At 38.0% G+C, this 25,309-nt stretch overlaps 3 protein-coding genes across 5 annotated transcripts; all 3 read left to right on the top strand.

Moving 5' to 3' along the window:
• Window positions 1-1,674: 1,674 nt before the first annotated feature.
• Window positions 1,675-5,124, top strand: LOC148845134 (GDSL esterase/lipase 5-like). Its single transcript, XM_088955849.1, has 6 exons — window positions 1,675-2,293; window positions 2,928-2,984; window positions 3,103-3,147; window positions 3,210-3,271; window positions 3,330-3,585; window positions 4,741-5,124. The coding sequence occupies exons 1-6, from the start codon at window positions 2,026-2,028 to the stop codon at window positions 4,983-4,985; spliced, it is 933 nt and encodes a 310-aa protein (XP_088811975.1). The 5' UTR covers window positions 1,675-2,025; the 3' UTR covers window positions 4,986-5,124.
• A 2,732-nt stretch (window positions 5,125-7,856) lies between these two features.
• On the top strand, window positions 7,857-11,445 carry LOC148845133 (UPF0481 protein At3g47200-like). The gene is made up of 2 exons (XM_088955712.1): window positions 7,857-7,994; window positions 9,585-11,445. The coding sequence occupies exon 2, from the start codon at window positions 9,630-9,632 to the stop codon at window positions 11,232-11,234; it is 1,605 nt and encodes a 534-aa protein (XP_088811838.1). The 5' UTR covers window positions 7,857-7,994; window positions 9,585-9,629; the 3' UTR covers window positions 11,235-11,445.
• A 4,613-nt stretch (window positions 11,446-16,058) lies between these two features.
• Window positions 16,059-17,738, top strand: LOC148845132 (uncharacterized). Of its 3 annotated transcripts, none has more exons than XM_088955193.1 (2): window positions 16,059-17,091; window positions 17,294-17,738. In XM_088955193.1, exons 1-2 carry the CDS (start codon window positions 16,391-16,393, stop codon window positions 17,331-17,333), a joined length of 741 nt encoding a protein of 246 aa, XP_088811319.1. In that variant the 5' UTR covers window positions 16,059-16,390; the 3' UTR covers window positions 17,334-17,738. The 3 variants fall into 3 exon arrangements, with proteins under 3 accessions (XP_088811319.1, XP_088811322.1, XP_088811321.1); XM_088955196.1 differs by having other exon boundaries at window positions 16,060-17,091; window positions 17,309-17,738; XM_088955195.1 differs by having other exon boundaries at window positions 16,061-17,091; window positions 17,306-17,738.
• Window positions 17,739-25,309: the final 7,571 nt, after the last annotated feature.

Raw genomic sequence — 25,309 nt, 5'->3', positions numbered from 1 at the left:
GGGTGAAGTGTGTTGATTCAAGACAACTAAATTTACTCAATAATTAATAGAAAATTAATGCATTAATTATAAATTATTTAATTCAAATGAAGAGAATAAAAAAAAAAGGCTAGGGAATTAGTGCTAATGTGTGTAATGGTTAACCCAACGGTTATCCACAACCCAACCCTACTCAACCCATTTAAATGGGCAAATTAGATACTGGGTGGGTTGGGTGAAAATTTTCCACCCCCTAGGTGGAGTACATCCATATATTATTCTAGAGACCGGATTTATTCCTCACACAGGACGCCTCACATTAGCCTCACACATACATCCTATCATGCATTGGGAACATCTTCCATATTTATAAGTTATTATTCATGGGAGATGTTCCCAATGCATGGTGGATGTGCCTATGAAGCGCCCCATGTGTGAGGGGGCAGATCCCGGTCCATTATTCTACTTCCGTACATTACTTTTTCACAAACAAGACAAGATCAAATTGAAGCAAAAGTAAATCAGAATTTGCGTACACCCAGCCTATTTGCATTCTCATGCATTTACAGAATATAATTTGCGTACACCCAACCTTTTGATTTTACCTCCCATATTTCAACTTCTTTACCTCCAATCCAAACAATCTTGGACCACATTGCTTCAGTGCAGAATATAAAAGGCAGAAACATTTTTAATCTGTACGTTCCCCAGTTATATATTTCAAGCATTTTTGTTGTAGATAATTTTATAAACTTCAGTTATATTTAAGCATTTTTTTTTACTGCCAAAACATTATTTTCTGCCCCTTCTACATGAATTAAATGCATCCTTAAGTGACTTTTTCCAGGTTACACCAGACAGTTTTGCAATTCTATTTACGAGCCAAACCGACTTAATTATCACAAAGAGTTTCTCCGGTTCATCTGGTTATGGGTAGAGTTTACTGGTTCATCTGGTTTAACCCATTGAACTGTTCTGTCTTTACAGCAATGGCAGTATAACCAACAACTATCGTCTGTATCCTGGGTGATATATATTTTCTCCCCTACTTCTCATCATATATCTTACGATAAAGGAAGTCAACATTCCTTTGAGCCCACGCTTCCTAACAGTATTATCCCAAAGCCCAAGTATTCAACGACAAAGCGATCAAAATTGACTTCAATATGGCCGCCCGGGTCCATAGTCGCAAGTTGTCCTCAAGATAATATGGTATTTATTGGCAAATCAAATATAATTGTGGGCCTTGGGTCTATTATGTTTTATCCTTTTTCAGATTAAGACAATAAAAAAGAAACACAAAAAACTGTTTTGTGAAAACAGGTTGTATTGCAATAAAACAACCAATAAGACCGAAATCGAGTGGCAAGTAGAGAAAAAAATAAACCCAAAGATTGTTGGTTTGGCTTATAGCTTACGAAATTCACATTGTCTGTTTCAAAATTTTCTGTACCTGATCAATAGCAATTTCACACACTAGCCGGTTTTCCCTATTTCAAAATCAAAGTGATTTTTTTTTTCTTTTTAAATGATATGGTGGATTGCTATTCGTCGGGTACAGAAAATTTTCTGTACCAAGGGACAGAGGATGTGATCTCATAGCTTACATCCATCTACCGGAAGAGGGAAAAAAAACCCACTATAGAAAACGGCAATGAAGTGTTATATTATCTCACTCTTATGGAAAACCCTAAACCCCAATACATCGGAGCTGATCATTCACAGATTTGCTCTTAGAAGTCCTCTTCTTCCACTATAAAAACCACTAAAAATTTTATCTTCGGATGTTTTTTCACAAAAGTGGGTGAGGACACGGAGTATGTTCTACAAAAGAATTAAAACACAACTCAACAAGTTTTTTCACAAAAGTGGGTGAGGACACGGAGTATGTTTCAAAATACTCTATACCAAACACATATGAGAAACTGCGTGGAAATCAAGCTAATAGCAGAAGGTCAATGATAATTAGACCTTATGGTGGCTATATTATGAGGTGAGGCTTTGGAAGTTTGTTGAAAGGAGATCAAGTGATCAACTATACTCTACATGGAAATGGCAAAGCTAAGTTTCCCGTTCTGCATCTTGGCTCTGCATGGAATCCTTCTCGTCCCCAGTAGCTGTTCTGGTCACCTCCGGCTGCCGGAAACGCCTGCCCCCTTCTTCATCTTCGGTGATTCAATCTTGGATCCTGGGAACAACAACTACATAAACACTACTACTCAGCACCAGGCAAATTTCTGGCCATATGGAGAGACGTTCTTCGAATATCCTACTGGGAGATGTAGTGATGGTCGTCTCATCTCAGATTTCATTGGTAAGATACACGAGTTCAGCTCTTCTTTTTTGTTTTCTCCCTTAATTTCTGACTCGGCTAAACAAGAACGAGCCACTTATCCGATTAACCTGAGCTGGCCATTTAACTCCACCCATATCCCCCAGTACTGATTGCTAGAAAGCCCAAATCCTCGACAGATTGCCTAATTAATTAAGATGCAAAATGCAAACCTCAAGTAAAATTTGATATTTAGCTAGGCTCTGTAATCTGTTCGCAGTGCAGTCAAACCTGAATTGGAAACAAATTTTGCACCCAGTTCAGTATTGCTTCTATTTGTTTATTAATATGATTCACACTCCTAGCTAGTTACCTGATCTAAAATTTGCATAAATCGTCTTATTTGCACTTATTGGCAGTGCAAATTTTGCATCCTAAAAACTTGTGCAAAATTTCCACCACCTTTTTCCTACTTCAATTCTCTCTCATATAAAATAGGGTCATATCATCTTCCTACCTTGCTCACAAACAAATCAATAACCTAATTTTTACTTCTCATTTTACTTCCCACAACAACTAAGATAAAGCCAAATATGAAGCAAACGAGAATTTACACTCAATTAACCCATTTGCACTCCCATGTATTTAGTGCTGATATATGAAATTTGCATTGCAGGAAAAAAAGGCCTGAGTACCAAATATACACTTCTAGATCTATCCCAATTGGCCCCCGGTACAAAATACTATACATAGAGACTTGTCTCATAGTCGTTGACTCGTTGTCCCAGCAAAATCATGTATTAACAGAATATTAGTTCACTCTTGTCCTATTAATTTGAATCTAATTTCAGCCAAATATGCCAAGTTACCAATGATTCCGCCCTATCTACAACCATGTTAAGGGCTTGTATGGGCTAATATTCAGGGCCTAAACTTGAGTTGGTCTGGGTTTGGATAGGTCCTGTCCAAGCCAAGAGCCCAACATGTCATCATTGCATTGTATTAGACCAGCAACTTAAAGTCTATTAATTGATGTGGATGTTAATTTCTTCTTCCTTGTTGTCATTTAATTTGGCAGGAAATACATGATAGAGGAGGAAGGAAATTTGCCTTCCTTAATATGGGACCTTTGGGATGCTTACCAGGCATGAGAGCACTTGCACCAGGAAGAAAGGGTGGTTGCCTAAAAGATGCCTCACATCTAGCAAAACTGCACAATGCGGCCTTCTCCAAACTCCTCATAAAACTGGAGAGTCAGTTGGATGGGTTCAAATACTCAAACATCAACCTCTACAGTTACATTAGCCAAATAATGGAACATCCCACAAACTATGGTATGTCAATACGCTTGGACTCTCAACTTTTTCCCCCTTAGGTTAAGTTTGGTTGCAGTACAAATTCCATTTGCACTGGTGCAAATACATAAAGAGTGCAAAAGGGTTGAGTGTAAATTCTGGTTTACTTCTACATTAGATTTGACTTTGTCTTATTCTTTATAAAAAGTAAAATGAAGTCACCTCTACTTTAAATGAAAGAGAAAGAGAATATGTGGAGGTAGGATGAGGGTTATCTGTATATATAGGAGTAATTAAGTTAGGATGCATGATGATTAATTTGGTCGCAACTTTATATGAGAAATGAGGTAGGAGGAAGGTGATGCAAATTTTGTATCAGTTTCTGGGATGAAAAATTTGCACTCATTTCAATGAGTGCAAAAGAGACAAAAAAAAAAAAAAAAATTGGACTCAGTTAAGATATGCACCGCAACCAAATAGCAATGTTAGGAGCCATTATTTGCGTCTGACAAGCATGAGAATTCGGGTTTGAGTCTAAGAAAAGAAAAGGAAAAAGAAAAGAAAAAGGAATATAATCATTTGAACAATATGTTTTATTTTTCTTTTGACATTTGGGCTTAGTACGAAAAAAGTACAAATACAAATATATATAAATATAAATACATACAAAATAATACAAAATATAAGGTTTTACACTTTACATGTTGTTTGAAAGCGTGGGCGCTTTTTGTGACCAATTTTCAAGAAAAAATGCCCATGTTTCCAAGACCTGTTTTTTACAAAAAAAAAAAAAAAACCGCTTCTACCACATAGGCAGTGAGCAATACTATGCTGTTTGGTAAACTGAATTTCATCACCGTTTTTTATGTATGTGCTGATAGGTAAGCACCACATAGGATATACATCAGTCAACCGTTGAGGGAAACGATTCACCAATGATATTTCATGCATTGGTGGGGTCCTGATTTTCAAAGCATGCCCAATTTTTTAATAATCGGCTGAACCAAACAATGAGATACATAGGCATTTGTTGAAACACCTATGTAGATCCGATGTGGCACCTTTTTTTTTTAAAATGGCCACGATTCTAAACATCCCTTTATATATTTGTACTCCTTCCAAAATCAGCCTTATATTTGAAGAGAACAAATTAACAAGAACTAATAGTTTGTTTGTTTGTAATTTGTCTCGAAGGATTCAAGGAAGGGATAACTGCATGCTGCGGCTCGGGACAATTCAGGGGAATATATAGTTGTGGAGGAAGAAGAGGAGTGAAAAGATATGAGTTGTGTGACAAGGTCAGTGAGTATGTCTGGTGGGATTCTTTTCATCCCTCTGAACGGGTCTACCAGCTGATTGCAGAGCAAATGTGGAATGGAAATCCTAATGTCGTTGAGCCTTACAGTTTGAAAAGTCTCTTTAAATGGGTGGAAGTATAGGTCCTAACCGTATCAATGAGGGCATCAAATGGGATTAATATTTCTTTTCAATATTTGGACTAGAATTCTTTCTGTTTTCAAATTTGGTGTTATTGGATGCGATTTATGATGATATTAATAAGATCCTTAATTTCTGTCGATAGAAACATGGCCATTCAGTCATTCATATATATTAGGGCCCCTATTGATTATGGAATATATAATATAATATAAAAAATCCCAAGTAGACAATGACACCAGTCCAAAAATCACCCTTGAGGGCACTCATTAAGAAAAATACATGAAATCAATGTTTAGAATTTCACAGCATAACACAGGGTGCCAAATGTTAGGACCATATATATCTAATCTATTCCTCACAAGACCCTAGATACATATAGCTGTGACCAACATTGGCACTTCAGCTAATGTATAAACTATAAAGTGTTCCAAGACCCTGGAGTAAAGCTTTTGGGTTAAAATTAAAAAAGCCTCAGGCCTATTGATGTTTGGGTTTTAAAAAATTATGACAGTTGATGATGCACAATAGTACCTACTAAACCATAACCAAAATTATCAAATAACTTTTTTTCTATAAATTAACTTTATGGAAGAAATGTAAATTCTAAAATAGAATTTTGTAAAAAAAAGTATCCAATTGTCAAGGCTTGTAATTCCAAACTATGTTTTGTATAAGTTTTTGTTTGATATGAAATTAATTATCTTGTTTAATCAGATTGAAAAGAACTTTGTAACACTTCAATTAAATTTTTAATTAAGTTTAGCTTAGTAAAAATAGTGCCTTGGTTTGTTGTTTCAATGATATTTATTTATGCTAGCATTAAAAACTTGAGAGAGCCTTAGCTCTTTCATTTGCAATTGCTTCATTAAACTTGTTAAATTGAGATCAAAATAAAATGAACATGAAGAAATTGGCGTCACACAATTGAAAATAATTGCCATGAAAATCAAAACTAGCTTAGTTGGTTGAAATAACAGACTCCCATCCTGTACTTAGGGGGTAGTGACATTAATTTAACCCTCCAAACTTTTATCTCCCCACAACCCACCTTGAAATTCCAAATTCTAGCACTTTACCCTGATGTTAGCATTCAATCAATTAATTTCAAAAAAGATTCTGATGTAACTTTCATCTGTGTTAAAACCCCAAACTCCTATCATTTTATTAGACCATTATGTAAAAAATTGATAAATACAACAAAAAAAAGGAAAAAATAGGAACTTACAGAAAATACAGAAAAACCAAAAAGAAAAATAAAACTAAACAAAATAAAATTGAATGAGCAAATGCATGTGGCACTGGCCACCCAGGTGAATTACATAGAGAATAAAATTAATGGCACTCGAATTGAAATTTCCCAGAAAATTATTTAATATTTTACCATTTAGGCTCAGTTTGGAAGGAGTACAAATACAAATATATACAGTGCAAATACATATAAAATAATACAAAATATAAGGTTTACACCCTACATATTTGTATTTGTACTCCTTCCAAATTTAGCTTTAATAATTACAATGACACAAAAAAATTTAAAATTTATACACGCATGCAGAGAGAGAGAGAGAGAGAGAGAGAGACAGAATGAGAGTTTGATATGGGTTTGGATAACCATGGGTCTAATCTAGAATGAGGGATCGAGATTGGGTTGTGGTATCCATTTGGGACAATTGCATGACAGAAGTATGTAATTTCTCTCATGATTTTTATTTTCTCTTTCATCTCAATTTTTCTTTTCTCTTTCATAGTCTCTATTTTTTCTCCCCTTTCCTTTTCCTCTTCCCTCTCTCTTTCCTTTTTCTCCCATTCATGCATCTCCCTTTTCTCCTACATGCGTCTTTCTTCTCATTCCTTTCTCTTCTATGTTTCTTTCCTCCTCTTTCCTTTGTTTCTTCTCCCTCTTCTTATTTTTCTCTCCGTTCGCCTCTCCCTCACCTCTTGATTATCTCACTTCTCTTTGTTTCTCTAACTTCCTAGTGAAGTCAAATTTTATATTTGGATTGAACCAAGGTATATATGCACACGTGACACTACAAGAGAGAACTACAGTTTTTCTTTTTCTTTTTTTTAGAAAATTTGACAAAAAAATAATGTCTACAAGATTCATGATAATCATCAGAAGTGAAAGACAGCACGTACGTTCAGGTTCTTGAAAAGAATGATGTTTTTAGCAAAGGCTATTTTTATAATTTTTCCTACAATCTGAAGTATTATATAAATAATTTAATGAAAAGAAGGAGATAATTGTTAATTAGGTAGGCTTCATTTTTTCCAACAAAATGAGGTATTATATAAGAACGATGTTCCCCGTTACCACTGCATTAGTTCTTATAAATCCCAAACTTGATTCTCTTACTTGTGAAAGAAAAAATAAAAAGAAAAAGAAAAAAGAAACTACTTTGTTCAAAGGTAAGTTCTTCTTTTACTGGTTTCACTCAATCCAAATTCTTTGGTATTATTTTCACTCAATCCAAAAGTCCTAATTATATTCTACAACCAACCCTATTCAATTTTTATGTCGGGTCTTCATTAATTCTTTCTTTTTTTTTTTTTTGGTAATGGATCTTCGTTAATTCAAGGCCTAGCAGGGTGAGCTCAGGTCCAAATTAGATCAGCCCGCCCCATCTGCAACAATAGCAACATTCTTACTTCGTAGGTAAATGTTGTACCCAGGGACTTTATTTCTTCCGGTTAGGTTTGGGATGATGATCCATTCCACTGCACCCGTTCAGCCTTTAAATTTCTTTATTTTTTTCTCTTTTCTTTTCCTTTTATGTTTTAAGTCTAAAAATGAAGCTTTGGAGCATTTTCAACTTTATCATTTCTCACTCAATTATGCTTTTATCTATATATATAGATAGATAGATAGATGGATATATGTATGTATTATAACCTTTCTCCTCCTCCTCTCTCTCTCTCTCTTGTACGCGTGTTATAACTAATGTTGAATAAACTAGGTGTTCTCTTTCATTCTCTGTAACAATTAAAGCAACTGCGCGGCCCTATCCGTAAGTGTTCTTCCACCCATCTATTTTACTAGCTCCTCAGCTGATTGGTTTAAGCCGTGCATGTAATGGATCTTGAATCTCTGTTTGTAACGATGCAAATCATCAATAAATAGGGTAGGTTGTCTTTCAAGAATCATAATTTTTTAACTTTTAATTAGGAGTTACGAAAATATGATGTGCCGTGTGCCTGAATCATGATGAATTGTTTTTAAATAAATCCATGATCTCCCAAATGATGTTTTTTCTACACTAGCAAATTTCTACGTGTTTTGAGTTTTCTTATCAAATCCATGTAAAAGATAAATAATCAAATTATAGTGTTATTGTGGATTTAATTTTTTTTTAATATTTCATTTTCATTCTTAATAGAAGTATTTCTTATTTATCACATTCACTTTTGTTTAATATAATAGTTATGTAATATTAGAGATATTCACAATTTTTTCTACAGTTTTCTTTTGTATTTTTATATAACATTTTATTTCTATTTATTTTTGTGAGTTTTTATTATATAATTATTGATATCATGAATTGACCCATTTGACTCAAAAGAAAAAATGATTTTATTTTTGGATGACTTAATTTTTTTTTCTATTTACATAAAAAATAATTTTATGTATTATATATGATGATATATGAAATTAGAGATGTGCCTAGAAGGAGAACTGATACCTTACACCCATATAATTGTGACCAACATTGGGTATGGCATTTTTTATAACTGTACCATACATGAATTTTCCATGCATGCCATACTTGTTTTGTACCGTTACCATGTGCATAATAACCACAGATTTGGAACATTGTTCATAGGGCCTATAAGTGGGTTAAGCAGATTAGGTAGTCCAAACTAATAATTGGGTTGGTTCTTGTTTGGTTAAAAACATGGTTTTATGACACCGATTTATTGGTAACAATTGCAATTGGTTACTGCCAAAGACGCTATTTTTTGGCAACAATTGCAATTGGTTGTTGCAAAATATTATTGCTACCAACAGTTTCATTCATTTGTACAATTGTTGCTAAAGAATGTATTTTGCAACTCTGGGTTATTGCCAAATATATTTAACCATGGCTCAATTAGCATCAGTTAGTTTAGTTGTAAGTAAAACATTTATAAACAATTTTTCTACCATTAGCAATAGTTTTTTGCTGTTGTCAAAAGTCCTTTTAATTTTCTTTTAATTTGTAGTATCACTAATCACTACAAGGGTTAGAGAAACGATACCTCTGATTGGATTGCTAACCCAATGATCATATAGTAGGGGCTCAGGTGTGGGAATGGTGAAAGGAACACAAAAGAGCTAGGTGGTGTTTGGTTTAGTGTTGTGGAGCATTTTTTTCATCATGTAAATGTCATACAGGCAATTTGATCTCACTAAACCAAAATCAGGCCAGTTTAATTGGGATTATTCAAGTATAATTGTTTATATTACTTTTTACCTGACCAGGTTATATGTGAGTCACTTTAGAAGGAAATACCATGGTTACATTTATTTTATTTTTTATTTTCATTTAAACCATAGTTATGGTTACAATTGGCATCCATATATAGCCATCAACTCATATCTGGTACCTGTAATAATACAGGAAGGAAATTAAAGAAGTTAGGTCTTAAGTCACTGAAGAGTGGATATGGTAGCCAACAAGATTGCATCGACAGATATGGCGAGCAATGAGCCTAATACCATGAAAAAGGAACAGCAAACAATCTCAAGCTCCCTTGGACGGGACATGGGAACAGCTGCTCAATGGTTGCTCAGTGTTGAACAATGGAAAAGTAGGGCAGGAATTAATCAACCTCAGAAACATCAAATACAAAAGGTTCCGAGTATGATGCGTAAAGGACACGAGAAAATCTATGATCCCCAGGTGGTCTCGATCGGTCCCTGTCACCATGGCGAAGAAAATCTCAAGGAAATTGAGAATCACAAGCCAAAAATAGCAAATAAATTGGCTTCATTAGCCAATCTTGAAGTACAGGATCTCTACCACAAAGCCATTGAAAATAATGAAAACACAATAGAAGAAGCGAGGAAAAGCTACACTGATGAAATAATCAACAAGTTTAATGAAATGGTCCCCGACAAGCGTAACCAGAATGAATTCTTCAAGCGTCTAATGTTCCTGGATGGTTGTTTCATTGTTTATTTCATTTGCTGCGTGGAGAAGCAAAGGCTGGAGGATATGGAGATGAAAAATGATGATATTTTTCTCACAGGGACTGACTTGTTCAAGGTGGAGAACCAGATCCCATTTATAGTCATCGAAGAACTGATGAAGGCAGCATTCCAGTCGGGAATAGATTATATGGAAATGGTCAACAGGTTTGTGGAGGCAACCAACATCTTACTCGCTAAGGATGGTATGGGTGGTAAGCCTCAGAGAAAAGTAAGTTCCGAAAGGCCTTCTCATCTGCTGGACCTTCTGCGTAGCAAACTCACTGAAAAAAGCGATGAATCGAAAGAGAAAAAATGGAGTTGCTTCCCATACGACAGGCTGCTTCGCCCATGTTTTTCAGTAAATAATAAATGTCTGCCCTTGTTCAGAAATGATAAAGCGCATGGATCTCATCGACAAGGGACAGACTGTTGTTCTTCGTTCCAGAAGCCATCCAGACTTTTTCCTTTCAAGTATGTCTGCAAACCCAACTGGCGGGAGCGATTCATCTGGCATTCATTCCGTTCAGCTAAGGAACTAAAAGAAATGGGAATCAGATTCAGGATGAGCAAATCATATAGCTTCAAAAGTGTTCATTTCCGACTTGGCTACATCCAAGGATATGTTTACATTCCTGGACTAGTTATTGATCGCTCAACCGAGGTTAGGTTTCTGAACTTGGTAGCCTATGATAGATGCTTTGGCAAGGGTGAGAAGGAGGTTGACGACGCAAATTTGTTAACATCATACATTTGTTTTCTGGATTCACTCATTGATCATGGTGATGATGTCAAAGAGCTGAGATCAGATGGTGTACTCTTCAACTATCTTGGCACTGATGAAGAAGCTGCCAACCTCATCAACGAGTTGGCAAGAGGATTGGTTGCTCCTGATAGATTTATAGATGTTAAGGAGAAGATTCAACGTTACTGCAGAAACAAGATGAGGACGTCGACAGCTGAAATGTTGAGCAAACACTTCAGAAACCCTTGGACGGCCTTGGCTCTATTTGGTGCAATATTAGTCTTGTTCCTTACTGCCATTCAAACTTACTTGACATTTGCTCCTCGAAAGCAATAGTTTGAGGAATATATGTTAGACCATTCATCAAGCTAGTACACTCCATGAGCAGTGTTTATTTATTTATTTTGTCTTCTCTCTCAGTCTAGTCTATTAATTAATTTTGCACTTCACTCCATGAGCAGTGTCGTGTGGATATCTAATCTATTATTTTTCCTTTTCCATTCTTTTCTTTGTATTTGAAATAAAGCTGATCCAATTAGCTAATTGATTCCTTTAATTAATTCACACATTTTGTATTCTAACTTTGCGTTCGAAGGAAAGATATATAATAGGGTAAAACAGAATTGGGTTCCGGAAAGACATGATACTGAGAATACTTATAGCCAACCAACGGGTATCAATATCATAAAAGATACCAATCTGATGGTATTTATGATACCAAAGCCTAATCCAAAGGTGTCTATTAACTTCTCCACCAGGACCTACCTTGTTCATACATGGGCTTCTTGGGTAGGAAATGAGCCACTTCAAATAGGTTCATTGCTCCCGACCAGATTACAATTAATCCGGCATGGGATGTTTTGATTGGTCAAATCTTTTTCGGGTATCATGTTTTTTCGGTATCATAAATTTTTTCAATAGAATTTTAGTTAATAAATTTGAAATTTGAGATTTTTTATTTGTTTAATATCAATAAAGTTGTAAAACCATTTTTCAAATCTAATGACTAATTTCCCGTTTGGCATGCCTTTTTGTATAAACTGTTAGTTGTTTAAAAACCTAATAATCCATATTTTGGTCTTTTTTTTGTGTGATTGTAAAAAGATCTATCCACCAAAATATGACGCGCACGGGAAAACGCATGCCTTTTTTCATCATATGGAGTTTTTTGACTTTTTTCATTGCATCTTCTTGTTAAAAATGCACGTGAAGATGAGCCTTAACTAAATAGTCTTCCGGAAGGCCTTAATGCAAAAGCTCTTTTGATTGTCAAATCTGCATGAAAATCTTTCAAAAAAACTGGTCAAAAGACACCTAAAGCACCATCAGCTTTGGGGAGTTTGAATTTCCTTCTCACAGAATTATCCTCACACCTACCTCACTGCACGTTGCAGCTACATATAGGGAATATTTTATGTTTTTATTCATAGATATATATTCCCAATGCATTGCTGCAAATGCTGTGAGTTGGGTATGAGGACCATTTTGTGCGGAAAAAATAAATCGGATTTGTGGCTTCCGCCATAACTTGAGTAGTTTTAGCAGTAACCACCCAATGCATGGCAGAGAAGTCTCCATTCCGTTTGTGTGGGAAGACGGTTAATCTGAATCGGTGGTCACCGGTGTTGGAGAAACGTTGCGTTTTCAGGGAAGCGCAAAAATGGACTGTCCACTGCTTTGGACTCCCGTTACATGCTTGGTGTCTAGAGGTGTTCAAAGCGATGAGGCTGGTGGTGTGGGCGAACGCTCCGAGTGATGTTCCAAAACCAAAAGCACTGACGATGGAAGTGCTGGGGGAAATTTTCATTTTAAGGTGGGTGGCTGTGGGCTCTGTTTCTAGGCTATTAGGGGCCGGAGGTGTTTCTGGCTAATCGGGGCGGAAGACTTCGTCACGGCGCTTCTGTCAGGAAGCTGCAAACGTTTACTGCTGATCCCGCTGGCTTCGGAGAAGGAAGCTAAGCTATTGCCTTTTGGTGCAGGGCCTACGGTGAAGCGGCAAGGAGCGGAGTTCAAATTTGAACTTAAATGTGGACTAGTGAGTGGTTACTGGTTAGGAGGTGTGTGGATCCCAACCTGCTGAGTGGACCTAGCTGCAGCTCAGCAGGGCTAAATTGGGCCCGAGGGGTGGCCTGTCTGTGGTGGCCAGAAGAGCTAAATTGATGTATTTTTGTATGTTCTCCTTTTCTTTTTCTAAAAAAAAAAAAAGATAAAACGTACATAAAACCCAACGAAATAAAGTACTGCAAGAGTAATCCTTTATTTAATTCTTTCAGCGACGGCTTAAAGTTCATAGATTTAAAGGGGGAGTAAGATTAAATGAAAAAATCAGGTAATTGACGACAATTGGGTAACATAATTGACACCGACTACAAGTTACAGGACCCACTTGCACTTCCCACAAATTGATCCTAAATCTGAACAACAAGATCAACCACTGTAATTTTATACGACTTTTGACAAACTGAAGCTATTAACCCTTGAAAAATTCTGAACTTCTCAATTGGGTTAATTAATGGTGTGGTTTAATTTCTACGGCACAATGTTCAGGCTCCACAGTCGACAAAGCACTTCATCAGTTTTCTCATCTTCTGATCTTGTCGAAAGGATACTTGTTAGTGGAAGTTTAGGACGGAGGATGTATACGAGGATTTCATCATCAGCCAAGAATGCTCAAATTCTATCTTCTGCTTTGCTCATAACCATTTTCACTCTGCTTTTATTATTACTAGCAGAAGGGCACGTGCTACTTATGTGTATCTAATGTGAAAATATATAATAAATAAAAATTATTAATATGAAAGATGATTTTTATAGAATAAAATTAGAAAGAGAAGTTAATCCTCCGTTATCTAATGTGAAAAATTATTTATTTTCATAATCCTAATCTACAAATCAGGCCACCTATCCCTATCTGTCCAACCTCCAACAAATGTCCAACAAAGTTAATCCTCCGTTATCTTATTTCCTCTGTATCTTATAATATTTTATTTCTATAAATAAAAATTAGGAAAAGTAAAACGAACACAAAAAATAATAAGGAAAAAAAAAAACAAATATTTTTGCAGAAGCATGCGATGCTTGCTAATACTGTTGAATGCACTTGTAGAGAAGGCAACTCTCCCCTCAGGTATTTTCTTCATCTTCAATAATTGTACAACGACACTAATTTCTCTGTATCTTCCTCCAAGTCAATAACATCGTGCGAATAGGTCCGTCTGAATAGATTCTACATATCAATTGAAGAGCTCATCACTGCGCTTGTTTTGCTGATATCTTTGATGCCATAAGTTTCATGATTACGAGAAATTTCGCCAATCTTCTTCTGGATTTTTTTTTTTATCTGCTTTCTTAACTTGTATAGATCTTTCCCTTTGTTGACCATGCCAAAGCAATTCTGGGTGAAGCTCCATCGTCCCCTTCTCCCCTGCACGTAGGTATCAATAACATCCTCCACCTCGTAAGCAACATCCCTGATTTCCCGAACCCAGTTGCAGATTCTTTCGTCTTTTTGCTGCCTTGCTTCTGCATCTTTTAAGAAGCTCGCATCCATTCCAGTTCAGATTGCAACCCTTTGACTTCATCTCTCACGTCAGACAAGAAGAACTCTTCTTAAACGAGCAATTCACCAAGTTTTTCTATGGCAAGGGAGACGATAGGAGAAACAATAAGATCAGCCATACAATGCTACTTCTCTGGTCACCTAATGATAAGAGATTGTCAAAAACTTCTGAAACACCTTTGATGTTGCGCGACCTAGTCATTCCTAGCTGGAAGTGGCTGCGCTCCAAGCTGGCGGTGGACAAGACACCTGTGAAGGAGAAGATGAAGGAATTCCGGGGGTTGAGAGCTGAGAGAGAGAGAGAGAGAGAGTTGCAGAGAAATTATAGGTAAGAGTGAGGGTTACGCAATTACCTTCTCTCGTTGGGGGTTGGAGCCCTTATATATTGGTGTCCTGACAAATTAGGTACAACCGCCTTTGATTCTCTGCGGCAGCCATTATTTTCCAGAGCTGAGGTGGTGGGCACAGGTAACTACTACAGAGTACGGCCTTGTCAGACGAGAGACACCCTTCAGGGTTGGCAGTCACAATGCCGCCTGGCGAGAGACGTGGGTGCAGTTTGCAGATTTGGCGGGTACGGTTGTCAGGCAACAAATACTTCTGTGATACGCCAAGTTGCTCTTGTGTCGAGCTACATTGTGCCGAGTTGCTGATATTGTGCCGAGGGGCCTCTGCCCGAGGTAGGCTTTCGAGGTGGCTTACTTAAACTTGGACAAGGGTGAATTTATTCAAACTTAGGAAGCTGGTGAGCTTAACCCGAAGTGCCTTCAGCTCGGGACATTCTCCCCTTGGGAGAATCTTAGCTCGGGGTGCTTCCTACTCGGGAGAATCTTAGCTCGGGGTAACGGCGTATCATCTTGGAGCGAGCTGCCACACTGGATCTCAACGGATTGATCACGCTGAATTATCACTTATTCTGAGTCAAGTCTACGTATCCCCTATCATGAGGTCAGGCTGTGCACCAATCGAGTCTTTCTACTCCGCTTTCTTTCATTGAACTAGTGACTAATCAACTCACCAATGAACTTATCAAAAAAAAACAAAAAAAAGGCAACTCACCATTGAAGTATTAGCCAACCTGTAGGGCTCTATTTTTCCGAAAGTTTAATTCATAAAAAATAAAGTTAACGGAGGGTTAACTTTATTAGACATTTTGTTGGGAGGTTGGACAGAGGGACAGGTGGTCAGATTTGAGTGGGTTAGTAGAGAGGAGAGGAGGATAATGTTAGCAGTAAATCAGAACTGGATGGATATAGTACAGGAAAATTAACGTTGAACCAACCTTGCACCCACTACCGCTGTGCTGGAGAAGCATTCCAAGTCTGATTGGTTCACTGAGACAAAATCTAACCTTTTTTATTGAATTCTGGTGTAAATTAACAAGCTTGGCATCTCTGAATAAAGTAGATTCTTCCACTAAGTACCTTACCTTTACTCCATTCTAGTACAGTTTATTGAATTCTGGTGTAAATTAACAAGCTTGGCATCTCTGAATAAAGTAGATTCTTCCACTAAGTACCTTACATTTACTCCATTCTAGTACAGTTTAAGCTAGATCGGAAGCTGTGGATTATAAATGAAAATGCACACTACTGTGAAGTACGTGAACAAACAAGAGCACAACTCTCCTTTCTCTTAGCTAGCATTGCAACAACAGAAAATCCGGGGCTTTGTTAAAATATTAATGGATGAGAAAAACAAGAGTGTGATCGTTGAGCTCAAACAGATATCGATTTCCAATCCAAACAACCTCAGTAGCAGAGATTGGCTGGCTTCACTAGTGAGTGAAGAAGATACAACAGCTCAAACTTTTGGCTCTGGCGTCTGAATAGGAAAGGTCCCCAGTGTAATCCGTGAGAAAGGCGAGAAAAGCTATGATCCCAAGGTGGTCGCCATCGGTCCCTACCATCATTCCAAGCACGAATACGATCAAATGGAGAAGCACAAAACGAAAATGGTGAGGAAGTTCATTTCGTTACTCACTCGTAAAAAAGGGGTAAAAGTTGATGAACCAAAACAGAAAGCAGAAGCCCTGTACCTGAAGGTTGATGATGTAGCACAAGAAGCAAAGCTCTGCTATGAGAAAGGTTCGGTTGAGATATCCGACGACGAATTCAATTGTGTAATGTTCACAGATGGTTGTTTTGTTGTCTATTTCATTCATTGCATGGTGAACGATAACTTGGAGAAGTTGGAAATGAGAAATGATCATGTATCTTTTGTAGAAAATGACTTGTTCTTGCTGGAGAACCAGCTCCCATTTTCAGTCATTCGTGCATTGATGAGCTCTGCATTCCCTCGCGATGATAGGAAGTCAATGATCAACAAGTTCGTTAAGTGGGAAATCTCTAAAGATGATGACGATGACTATGATGAAGATGAAGAACAAGATCCTTTTCATCTCCTCGACCTTCTCCGGACCAGACTCCTCAAAAGCAACAGTAGGAAAGACAGGCCTCAACTCGGAATTAGCCGTCGGTTGCTGCAACTGGGAATTCTCCGGCAGCTGTTTCACCTGAACCCCAATCAACAATCCTGCCCGCCAGAGCAAGAGACGGAAGACGACTCAAAGGAGTTTCTCTGGCAATCGTTCGATACAGCCAAGGAACTTAAGGCAGTGGGGGATCAACTTCGGTAAGAGCAAAACACCTAGTCTAAGTAGTGTTCATTTCAGACCAGGACTCATCTATGGAGAGCTGATATTTCCTCCCATAGTCATTTAGATTTCTAAACTTGATAGCTTACGAAGGATGTTTCTTTCCCTTCAAAAATACAATGGTAATGTCTTACATCTGTTTTCTGGATTCGCTCATTAATCATTCTGATGACGTGAAAGAACTAAGATCAGCAGGAGTGCTTCTCAACAATCTGGGTAGCGATAAAGATGCAGCTAATCTCATCAACCAAAAGGCAGGGGAACCGGTGGACTGTAATGAGTACTTCGAAGTTATGAGGGAGATTCGGAGTTTTTCCAACAGGAAGGCAAGGACTTGGATGGCTGAAATGTTGAATACGCATTTCAGTACCCCCTGGACTGCCATTGCTTTCTTTGTTGGGCTGTTGCTTATCCTTCTCACCATCTTCCAGACATACTACACAATGTTCCCTCCGGTTTAAGGCAGAAGCATTAGTGCTAAATTAGTATTAATTATGTACTACTTTGTTTCAAGTCTCAATTTTCAAATTTCTCCCACTTCCTCTTCTGCCATTTTTGTCAATCATTTTGATCAATGTTGTAAGATTTAGAAGTAGTAAATGGATAGATTTTACTTGGAACCAAATGAAATTCACCTCAATGGCCTTGAATCAACCCTATCCAATCTGTCACAGGATAGGGTCTAATTCCAAATTCCTGAAATTAACCCATTTAAGCTGATTCAAAAGTCAAATAATTTACCCTCCAAATCAACCCAATAATACACCACACACTTCACATGTTTTATGTGACGTGCTACAATGCGATTCGTCAAAGTGTAAGCCCACTCGTTGTAACTTGTAAGTTGTAACATTGTGAGTTAAAACAATATTAGAATGCACCTATGCAATTTATGATAATTAAAGGAATAAATTGCTGTATTTTTATAAATATTTTTAATTAATGCATAAATTTAAATTTAAATTTATAGCTTGGATGTGAAGGCAAAGGCAAGTAAAAGTAAATATAAATTTCAGTAAAATAAAAATCGGGATTGCGTGTGCTTCATGACATGGTTTTTAAAACTGGATCAGATCGGATCGAACGGTTGGACTGGAAAACCGGGAACTAGTCATTTGACCGGTTCCATTTTTTTCCCAAAATTGATTTTTTCCCCAAAACCGTTGATTTTGATCAGAAAATCGTTGACCCAGAACAGACCGGTTGTTCGGGTCGAATGGTCGGACCGTTGGAACCAGTAACCGGACCCCTGACCGGTTCGATTTTAAAAACCATGTTTCATTATCATCTTCTTAAATGGGTGAACTAACATTTCTCTTTACAATAATATAATAATGTATTACCTACCAACTGTTTGTCGTTTAGTGAATATATTTCATTTTTGCTCCCAGACTGTAGGGACGAAAATTAACTAAGTTAGGGTCAACTCTGTGATTATTTCTGATTAATGATAAATTAACGCATGCTTGAATTTAATTTTTTTTTTTACTTATACAAAGTTACGATGTTTCCTCCACCCTCATCATGTGCAATTTCCAAATTCTGACTTTTGCTAATGGTACATGACTATAAATTTCAACAGGGTAGTAACCAGCCAGCGACCGAAAAATAGAAAGAGAGCTCAGAAGAACGAGACAGACACCATGTTCTGTAAGTTCTTTTATTGTTATTAGAGCTTTCTTCTTATTATTTGATTTCATTTGTAGCTTTAGGTTTGAAATAGATGAGCTTCAACTTACCACCAGTTATATGTCGTTTAGCCCGTAATATAAACCATAGCAAACTAGGACCCATGAAGCTTACAGGGTTATCATCACTTCACCAGTTCACTTGCCGGGTCCAATCCAAAACTGTATCAGAATTTATCTCGACCTTTAGTTGTGTTCGATCATTTTGGTTCAATTGTCATCTTAATTTACTCTAGCTTCCTAGTTTCAGTGACTTCTTTAATACTTTTGATGTAATGTTACTTTTCAATCTTGAAATTATGCTTAACTCCTGACTCTTGTTTCTTTTACTTCCACGCCAAAACAAATTGCATTGCCAGATCGTTGAGATGTGGCTCCCACCAAAATGTAATGCAGAGGTCCATCTATCCGTCTTGAGAATAGGGGCATACCTTGGGCTGACCCAAGTTAACATTATACAGTACTTTGGGCTCAAGCCTTTCGGCTAGGCCCATTCAAATTTTCCCAGGGCTTTCCTGCAGGAACATCCACAGTAGATCCAGTGTGCTTGACAAGATCTCTTTCTTTAATAGCGGTATCACTTCCAAAGACAACAATACCTACATTCCCATTTTCAAGATTCAACGCTATTCCTTTCACACCACTGGCAAATTCAACCATTTCCCCTGCTTGAATCTCGTTCAGTCCATAAACACGTGCAATCCATCTCCAACTGAGACCACTCGACCGATCTCATCCACTTGAAAATGTGTGTAAAAGTTGATAATTCTACTTTTTAATAGAGTCGTGAGTTCGGCAGCTCTGCGAGATAATTCTATAATTCAAAAATGGGATAGTCCAACCCGAATCCATTTAAAGTGCACCCCTACTTGAGAATAGGGTGTTGCAATTCGGTGTGATTTTGGATCAGATTCACCGAAATCCGATCCGATATTGAAATTCTCACGACTCTGAATCTGATCCGAATTAGATTAGAATTGGTTTTGTGTGCCTGGCTTAATATGTGACACTCTCTATATAGCCCTTAGCCAATGAATAGAGTGGCAATTAGCGTGCGGGAGAGGGAGCCATTGGAACGTGACACAATATTCTAAAGTTCTTATTGTTATTTGGATCTTTTTCTTATATATTATTGGTTTGCCTGTCTTTTTGGGAATATCTTTTGGTAGCTCTGTCAGTCAAAAGATGTATTGACCTTTTGCATGAAGATCTGAGCAGCCTGAAGTATGTTTAGCAAATGCGAATCTTTCTGTGCGTCTTTCAACAAAAGAATAAAATGCGATATGCAAAAAAAACTTCATTTGGAGTTTCTCGAAATCAGCCCAAAATAGGTTTTTCGTGTCTTTTCAGCCTTCTGTCTTTTGACAACTAGATCTTCTATGCGCCAAACGGAAATAGACCAAAAATCGGTCCTCTCAACTTATAAACAGCCGAAAAATCACACAGAAAAACGCACCAAACGCAGCTTTCATTTCCTGCTTGAAGTTGAACTAGTTGAGTTTTATGTATCATCATTTTTTAGGCTAACGGGACTCTGGATTTAAATCAATTATACATCGGTTCAGTACTAATTAGTCTCTCTTTCTCTCAATCAATCAGAATATCTATCTCCCTTTCTCACGTTTAGACTTAGACCACATATATCATTTTTAAGTTCCTTTACTGTAGAATTGTTGAATAATTAAATAAGTACTGCATTTCCAATCTAATTAAGCCGCACCACTCGATGATTTTATTAGGAGTGAATAGAATCGTTCGGGATCAACAAAGTAGACAAAACTTCAGTTAATCTTTCAGTTATCTAAATGGGTGAAGAAGGTATGGTGACAAACAACCCTCCTACAACGGATCGGATGATGATCTCCATCAAACAACAAACCGTGAAGCCACACAGAAAGCCCCTCGTATAGAAGGTTCCATGGAAAATGCAAATTGTCAAAGCCAACAAGATCTATGATTCATTGGTAGTTTCAATCGGGCCCTTTCACTATGGCAAACCTCAATACATACAAATGGAGGAGAATATGTCAACAGTACTGGAGAAATTTGGTAAATTCCTTTCGGATGGTGGGATTGATATACAAGATTTGTACAGAAAAGTGCTAGATATAGCAGGAAAACCAATGACTTGCTATGTAAAGAATAATTGCAAAGGTGGATGCCCAAAAAGAATGGTAAATCTTGTATTAATCAATGGAGGGGACAGTCAATATATATACAATTACATCAAGATTAAAATTAGCAAGACTAAAATCAGCAACATCCTAATCAATGGAGGAGCAAATATTCTAACTTTCTAAAACTCTATAAGCACAATATCTTTCTAAATATGTACAGCATCTCTATTACTCCCCCTCAAGTTGGAGCATGTAGGTCACGTATGCCCAACTTGGGAAGAAGAAAATCGAACTGACATTGGCCAAGTGCCTTTGTCAAAATGTCTGCCAACTGATTGTAAGTTCGCATATAAACAGTTTTAATAGTCTGGGCTTGCACAGCATTACAAACAAAGTGACAATCAACCTCTATATGTTTGGTGCACTCATGAAACACTGGCTTAGCTGCAATATAAATAGCGGCACGACTATCACAATGCAATCTCATAGGTCTAGGATGTTCCACGCCAAGGTCACATAGGACACTCTTCAACCACTTCAGTTCACACATCGCGGCAACCAGGGACCTGTACTCTGCTTCTGTAGATGAACGTGAGACGGTATGTTGCTTTTTTATTTTCCAGGAAATAGAAGACCGTCCAAGCTCACAAAGCATGTAGTCAAAAAGAGTCGTGTCAAAGGACAACTAGCCCAATCGGAGTCACAATAAGCATACAGTCGGAGATCACTGTTGGCGCTTAAGATGATTTCCCTTTGAGGTGTTGGACCACCCGTAGAGCTGCATCCCAATGTTCTTGTCGTGGTTGTTGCAGAAATTGAGCCAATATGTGCACAGAATAGCAAAGCTCAGGTTGTGTTATAATAAGATAGATCAATCTTCCTACTAGATGTCGATATTTTTCTGGGTCATCAAAGCAACTTCCCATCGGCCAGTGCGAGCCGATGATGGGCAGATGAGCCGGTTTAGCTCCTAGCAATCCTGTTTCAGAAATAATATCTAGTGCATACTTTCGTTGACAGAGATAGATGCCCCCATCTCCTCTGGCGACTTCAATGCCAAGAAAATACTTCAACAACCCAAGATCCTTCATGTGAAAGCATCGACTCAGATATTGCTTGAATCGATGTATCATCTCCCCATTGTTTCCTCCCATAACAAGATCATCCACATACACCAAAACACTGAGTGTAGCTCCTTCCTTATAGTAAGTGAATAAAGAATAATCTGAGTGTGATTGAGTAAATCCATACATCTTCAAGGTCGTGCCCAATTTGGCAAACCAGTTTCAAGGTGCCTGTCGTAATCCATACAAAGATTTTCGCAAGCGACATACCTTTCCTGAATGTGTAGATGAAAAACCAGGCGGTAATCGCATGTACACCTCTTCTGCCAGGTCACCATGCAAAAAGGCATTATGCACATCCATTTGATGAAGCTCCCACTTTTGTGCTATCGCTACAGCCAAAAACAACCGAACAGTCACCATCTTTGCTACTGGAGCAAAAGTCTCATTATAATCTATCCCAACCTTCTGATTATTCCCTAAAATCACTAATCTAGCCTTGTGTCTTTCGATTGTTCCATCTGAGTTATACTTGGTCTTGTACACCCGTTTGCACCGTCTTCTGATTGTTCCCTAAAATCACTAATCTAGCCTTGTGTCTTTCAATCGTTCCATCTAAGTTATACTTGGTCTTGTACACCTGTTTGCACCCGATCTTTTGCTTCCCGGGAGGCAACATTTCAAGAGTCCAGGTTCCATTACGCTCAAGAGCTTCAATCTCCTCCTTCATGGCTTGTCTCTAGTGTGGCTCACAAATCGCTTCTGAAAAATATGTGGGATTTTTCCCTATAGTTATAGCTGCTAAGAACTGTCTATGTCTCAAGGAAAAATTAGTATAAGTCACGTAGCGTGCAATAGGATAAGACACACCTGAGGAGTGGCATGATGTGGCATGATCAACAAGGGGGTCGTTGATGTGTTGTGCTGTGTGGCATACATAGTCCTTTAGCTTCCCAGGAGGACGCCTTTTCCTATATCCTCGACCAAGTTTTTCACCTTCACTGTTCCTTTCCAAGTTCACGTCATCCCCTCTCTGTTCATTAAGAACTTCACTACTCCCCCTTGCTTCCGGAGTCAAATCTTCTTCAGGAGTTGGTTTACCATTCAAAGTATCTGCGCTATCCAGCTCATGAAAATGTACATCATCATTACAGATAGGTGGCCGCTCGATCACACCGGTGTTAAGAGATTTAGAGATAGCAACCTTATAAGGAAAAATATGTTCAGAGAATACAACATCACGGGATACAAAGAACTTATTTGTATTCAAGTCATAGAGTCTCCATCCTTTCTTACCGAAAGGGTACCCAACAAAAATGCACCTTCGACTTCGAGAACCAAATTTATCTTTGTCATGCCCTTGATAATGAGCAAGAAATAAACACCCAAAAATACGAATTTGTTTGTAAGTTGGTTCCTTCCAAAACAACAATTTATATGAACTCTTTCCATCAAGTAGAGGACTTGGAGTATGGTTAATCAGATATCATGCAGTCAACACACATTCACCCCAAAAACTTACAGGTAGATTTGCCTGAAAACGCAGAGCACGCGCAATATTCAGAATATGGTGATGCTTGCGTTCCACCCTACCATTTTGTTGAGGTGTTCCAACACATGATGTTTGGTGAATAATGCCATGAGTATCACAATAATTGCTCAAGGCTACGAATTCTAACCCATTATCACTCCTTATCACCCGTACCTTACTATCAAATTGGGTAATTACCATAGTATAAAACTTCACAATGTTAGCACTAACTTCACTATTTTCTGCCATCAAATAAATCCACGCTACCCATGAATAATCATCAACAACGGTAAAAATATATATAGCACCACATGAAGCAGGAGTACGATTTGGTCTCCAAACATCGTAATGAATCACGACAAAAGGTGCAAAAGCTTTATTATTGCTTAAAGGAAACACATCACGGGTTTGTTTAGCTCTTAAACAAACATTACATAACTCACCGTGTGTTTCTTGACTAGCAATTTTATTTTTAATAGTAGGAAACAAACTAACTCGTTTTGAGGGGTGTCCCATTCGCCTATGTCACAGCTCATATGAGTCCACCTTCGCCAATCTGCATGCACTAGTCCTTGCCACACAACGCCAAAGATAGACCCCATCATGCTTCTCACCCACCCCAATCACTGTCATCGGAGTGGGGTTTTGCATTACACACATTTTGTCAGAAAACGTGACTGTACATTTTAATTCATCGATAAATTGAGACATAGATATCAAATTGCAATTCAAGTTGGGAACATATAAAACTTGTTTTAAGATCAATCATTTCCCAAGTTGCACTTCTCCTTCGTGCAACGCCATCATATTCTTTCCATCAGGAAGTCCAACAGCACAAGGAGGGATTTTATGCACATTCTTCAATAACTTCAAATTCCTGGTCATATTGGGAGAACATCCCGAATCTATCAACCACATTTTCTTACCCGTCAATTTCTCTGAAGTGGATTCCTTGTGTGAATTGATCACCGCCATTAGCGTTACCCACTTCTCATCATTAAGTCCGGGAAAGCCAACTTTATCTCTAGTCCGGACAGTAGCAGCAGTGGTGCTGGCGTCGTAACTTCCTGGTGTCTGGACAGCATTGGCAGCCGCTGTACCAGACCCTCCTCGACCCCTTCCCGTTCCTGTGCCTCGACCTCCTCTTCCCCCACGACCACCAGAACGACCTCCTTTGCTTGCAAACCACCAACCTAGGTAGCCCACAAGTTGAAAGCATTCTAGCACCTCATGTCCAGTTTTTCCACAGTGAGAGCACATCTTCTCATCCTTGTTTGGTGCTTTGGCTCTATTTCCAGTTTGCATAGCAAATCCCATAGCATCTGCTCGTTCTTCACGTGCTCAAGCCATCATTTTGTGTCGTTCTTCTTGCACAATTATTGCATGTATTCGGTTCAATGAAGATAAAGGATCTATACTCGGAATATTTGATCTAACAGTGCCATAAACTGCACTGTCAAGACCCATGAGGAACTGATGAATTTTCTCCTTTTCCCACTCCAACGCCAGCTCGGTCGCTGCTCCACACTTGCATCAACCACATGTACATTGTGGGTTCTTCACATACCCAACCAACTCCTCCCACATGGTCTTCATCTTCCCATAATATGCGGATACAGTCATGCCCTCTTGTTTGCAATTGGCCAAGTCACTCTTTAATTGGTGAATCCGCAGATCATTCCCAATAGCAAACCATTCCCGAAGATCCTCCCAAAGTTCCTTTGTTGTCTCCATGTAGAAGATTGTAGATTGTAGCCCCGGTTCTATGGTATTGAATATCCATGCTACCAACATGG

Source organism: Nelumbo lutea, chromosome 7 (assembly GCF_056320005.1).
Source record: "Nelumbo lutea isolate HS-2025 chromosome 7, American lotus-T2T, whole genome shotgun sequence".
Classification (NCBI taxonomy): Eukaryota; Viridiplantae; Streptophyta; class Magnoliopsida; order Proteales; family Nelumbonaceae; genus Nelumbo; species Nelumbo lutea.
Note: the sequence above shows the minus strand (reverse complement) of the source record. Positions and strands in the feature narration are given on the sequence as shown.

Bases quoted from the DNA above. Each gene is read 5' to 3' on its own strand.
- LOC148845133 (XM_088955712.1), top strand. From the start codon at position 9,630: ATGGTAGCCAACAAGATTGCATCGACAGATATGGCGAGCAATGAGCCT.
- LOC148845134 (XM_088955849.1), top strand. From the start codon at position 2,026: ATGGAAATGGCAAAGCTAAGTTTCCCGTTCTGCATCTTGGCTCTGCAT. The intron at 2,294-2,927 runs GTAAGATACACG...TTTGCATTGCAG, and splicing joins TCTCATCTCAGATTTCATTG to GAAAAAAAGGCCTGAGTACC. The intron at 3,272-3,329 runs GTCTATTAATTG...TTAATTTGGCAG, and splicing joins TATTAGACCAGCAACTTAAA to GAAATACATGATAGAGGAGG.
- LOC148845132 (XM_088955193.1), top strand. From the start codon at position 16,391: ATGGAGAAGCACAAAACGAAAATGGTGAGGAAGTTCATTTCGTTACTC. The intron at 17,092-17,293 runs GTAAGAGCAAAA...ATGACGTGAAAG, and splicing joins GCAGTGGGGGATCAACTTCG to AACTAAGATCAGCAGGAGTG.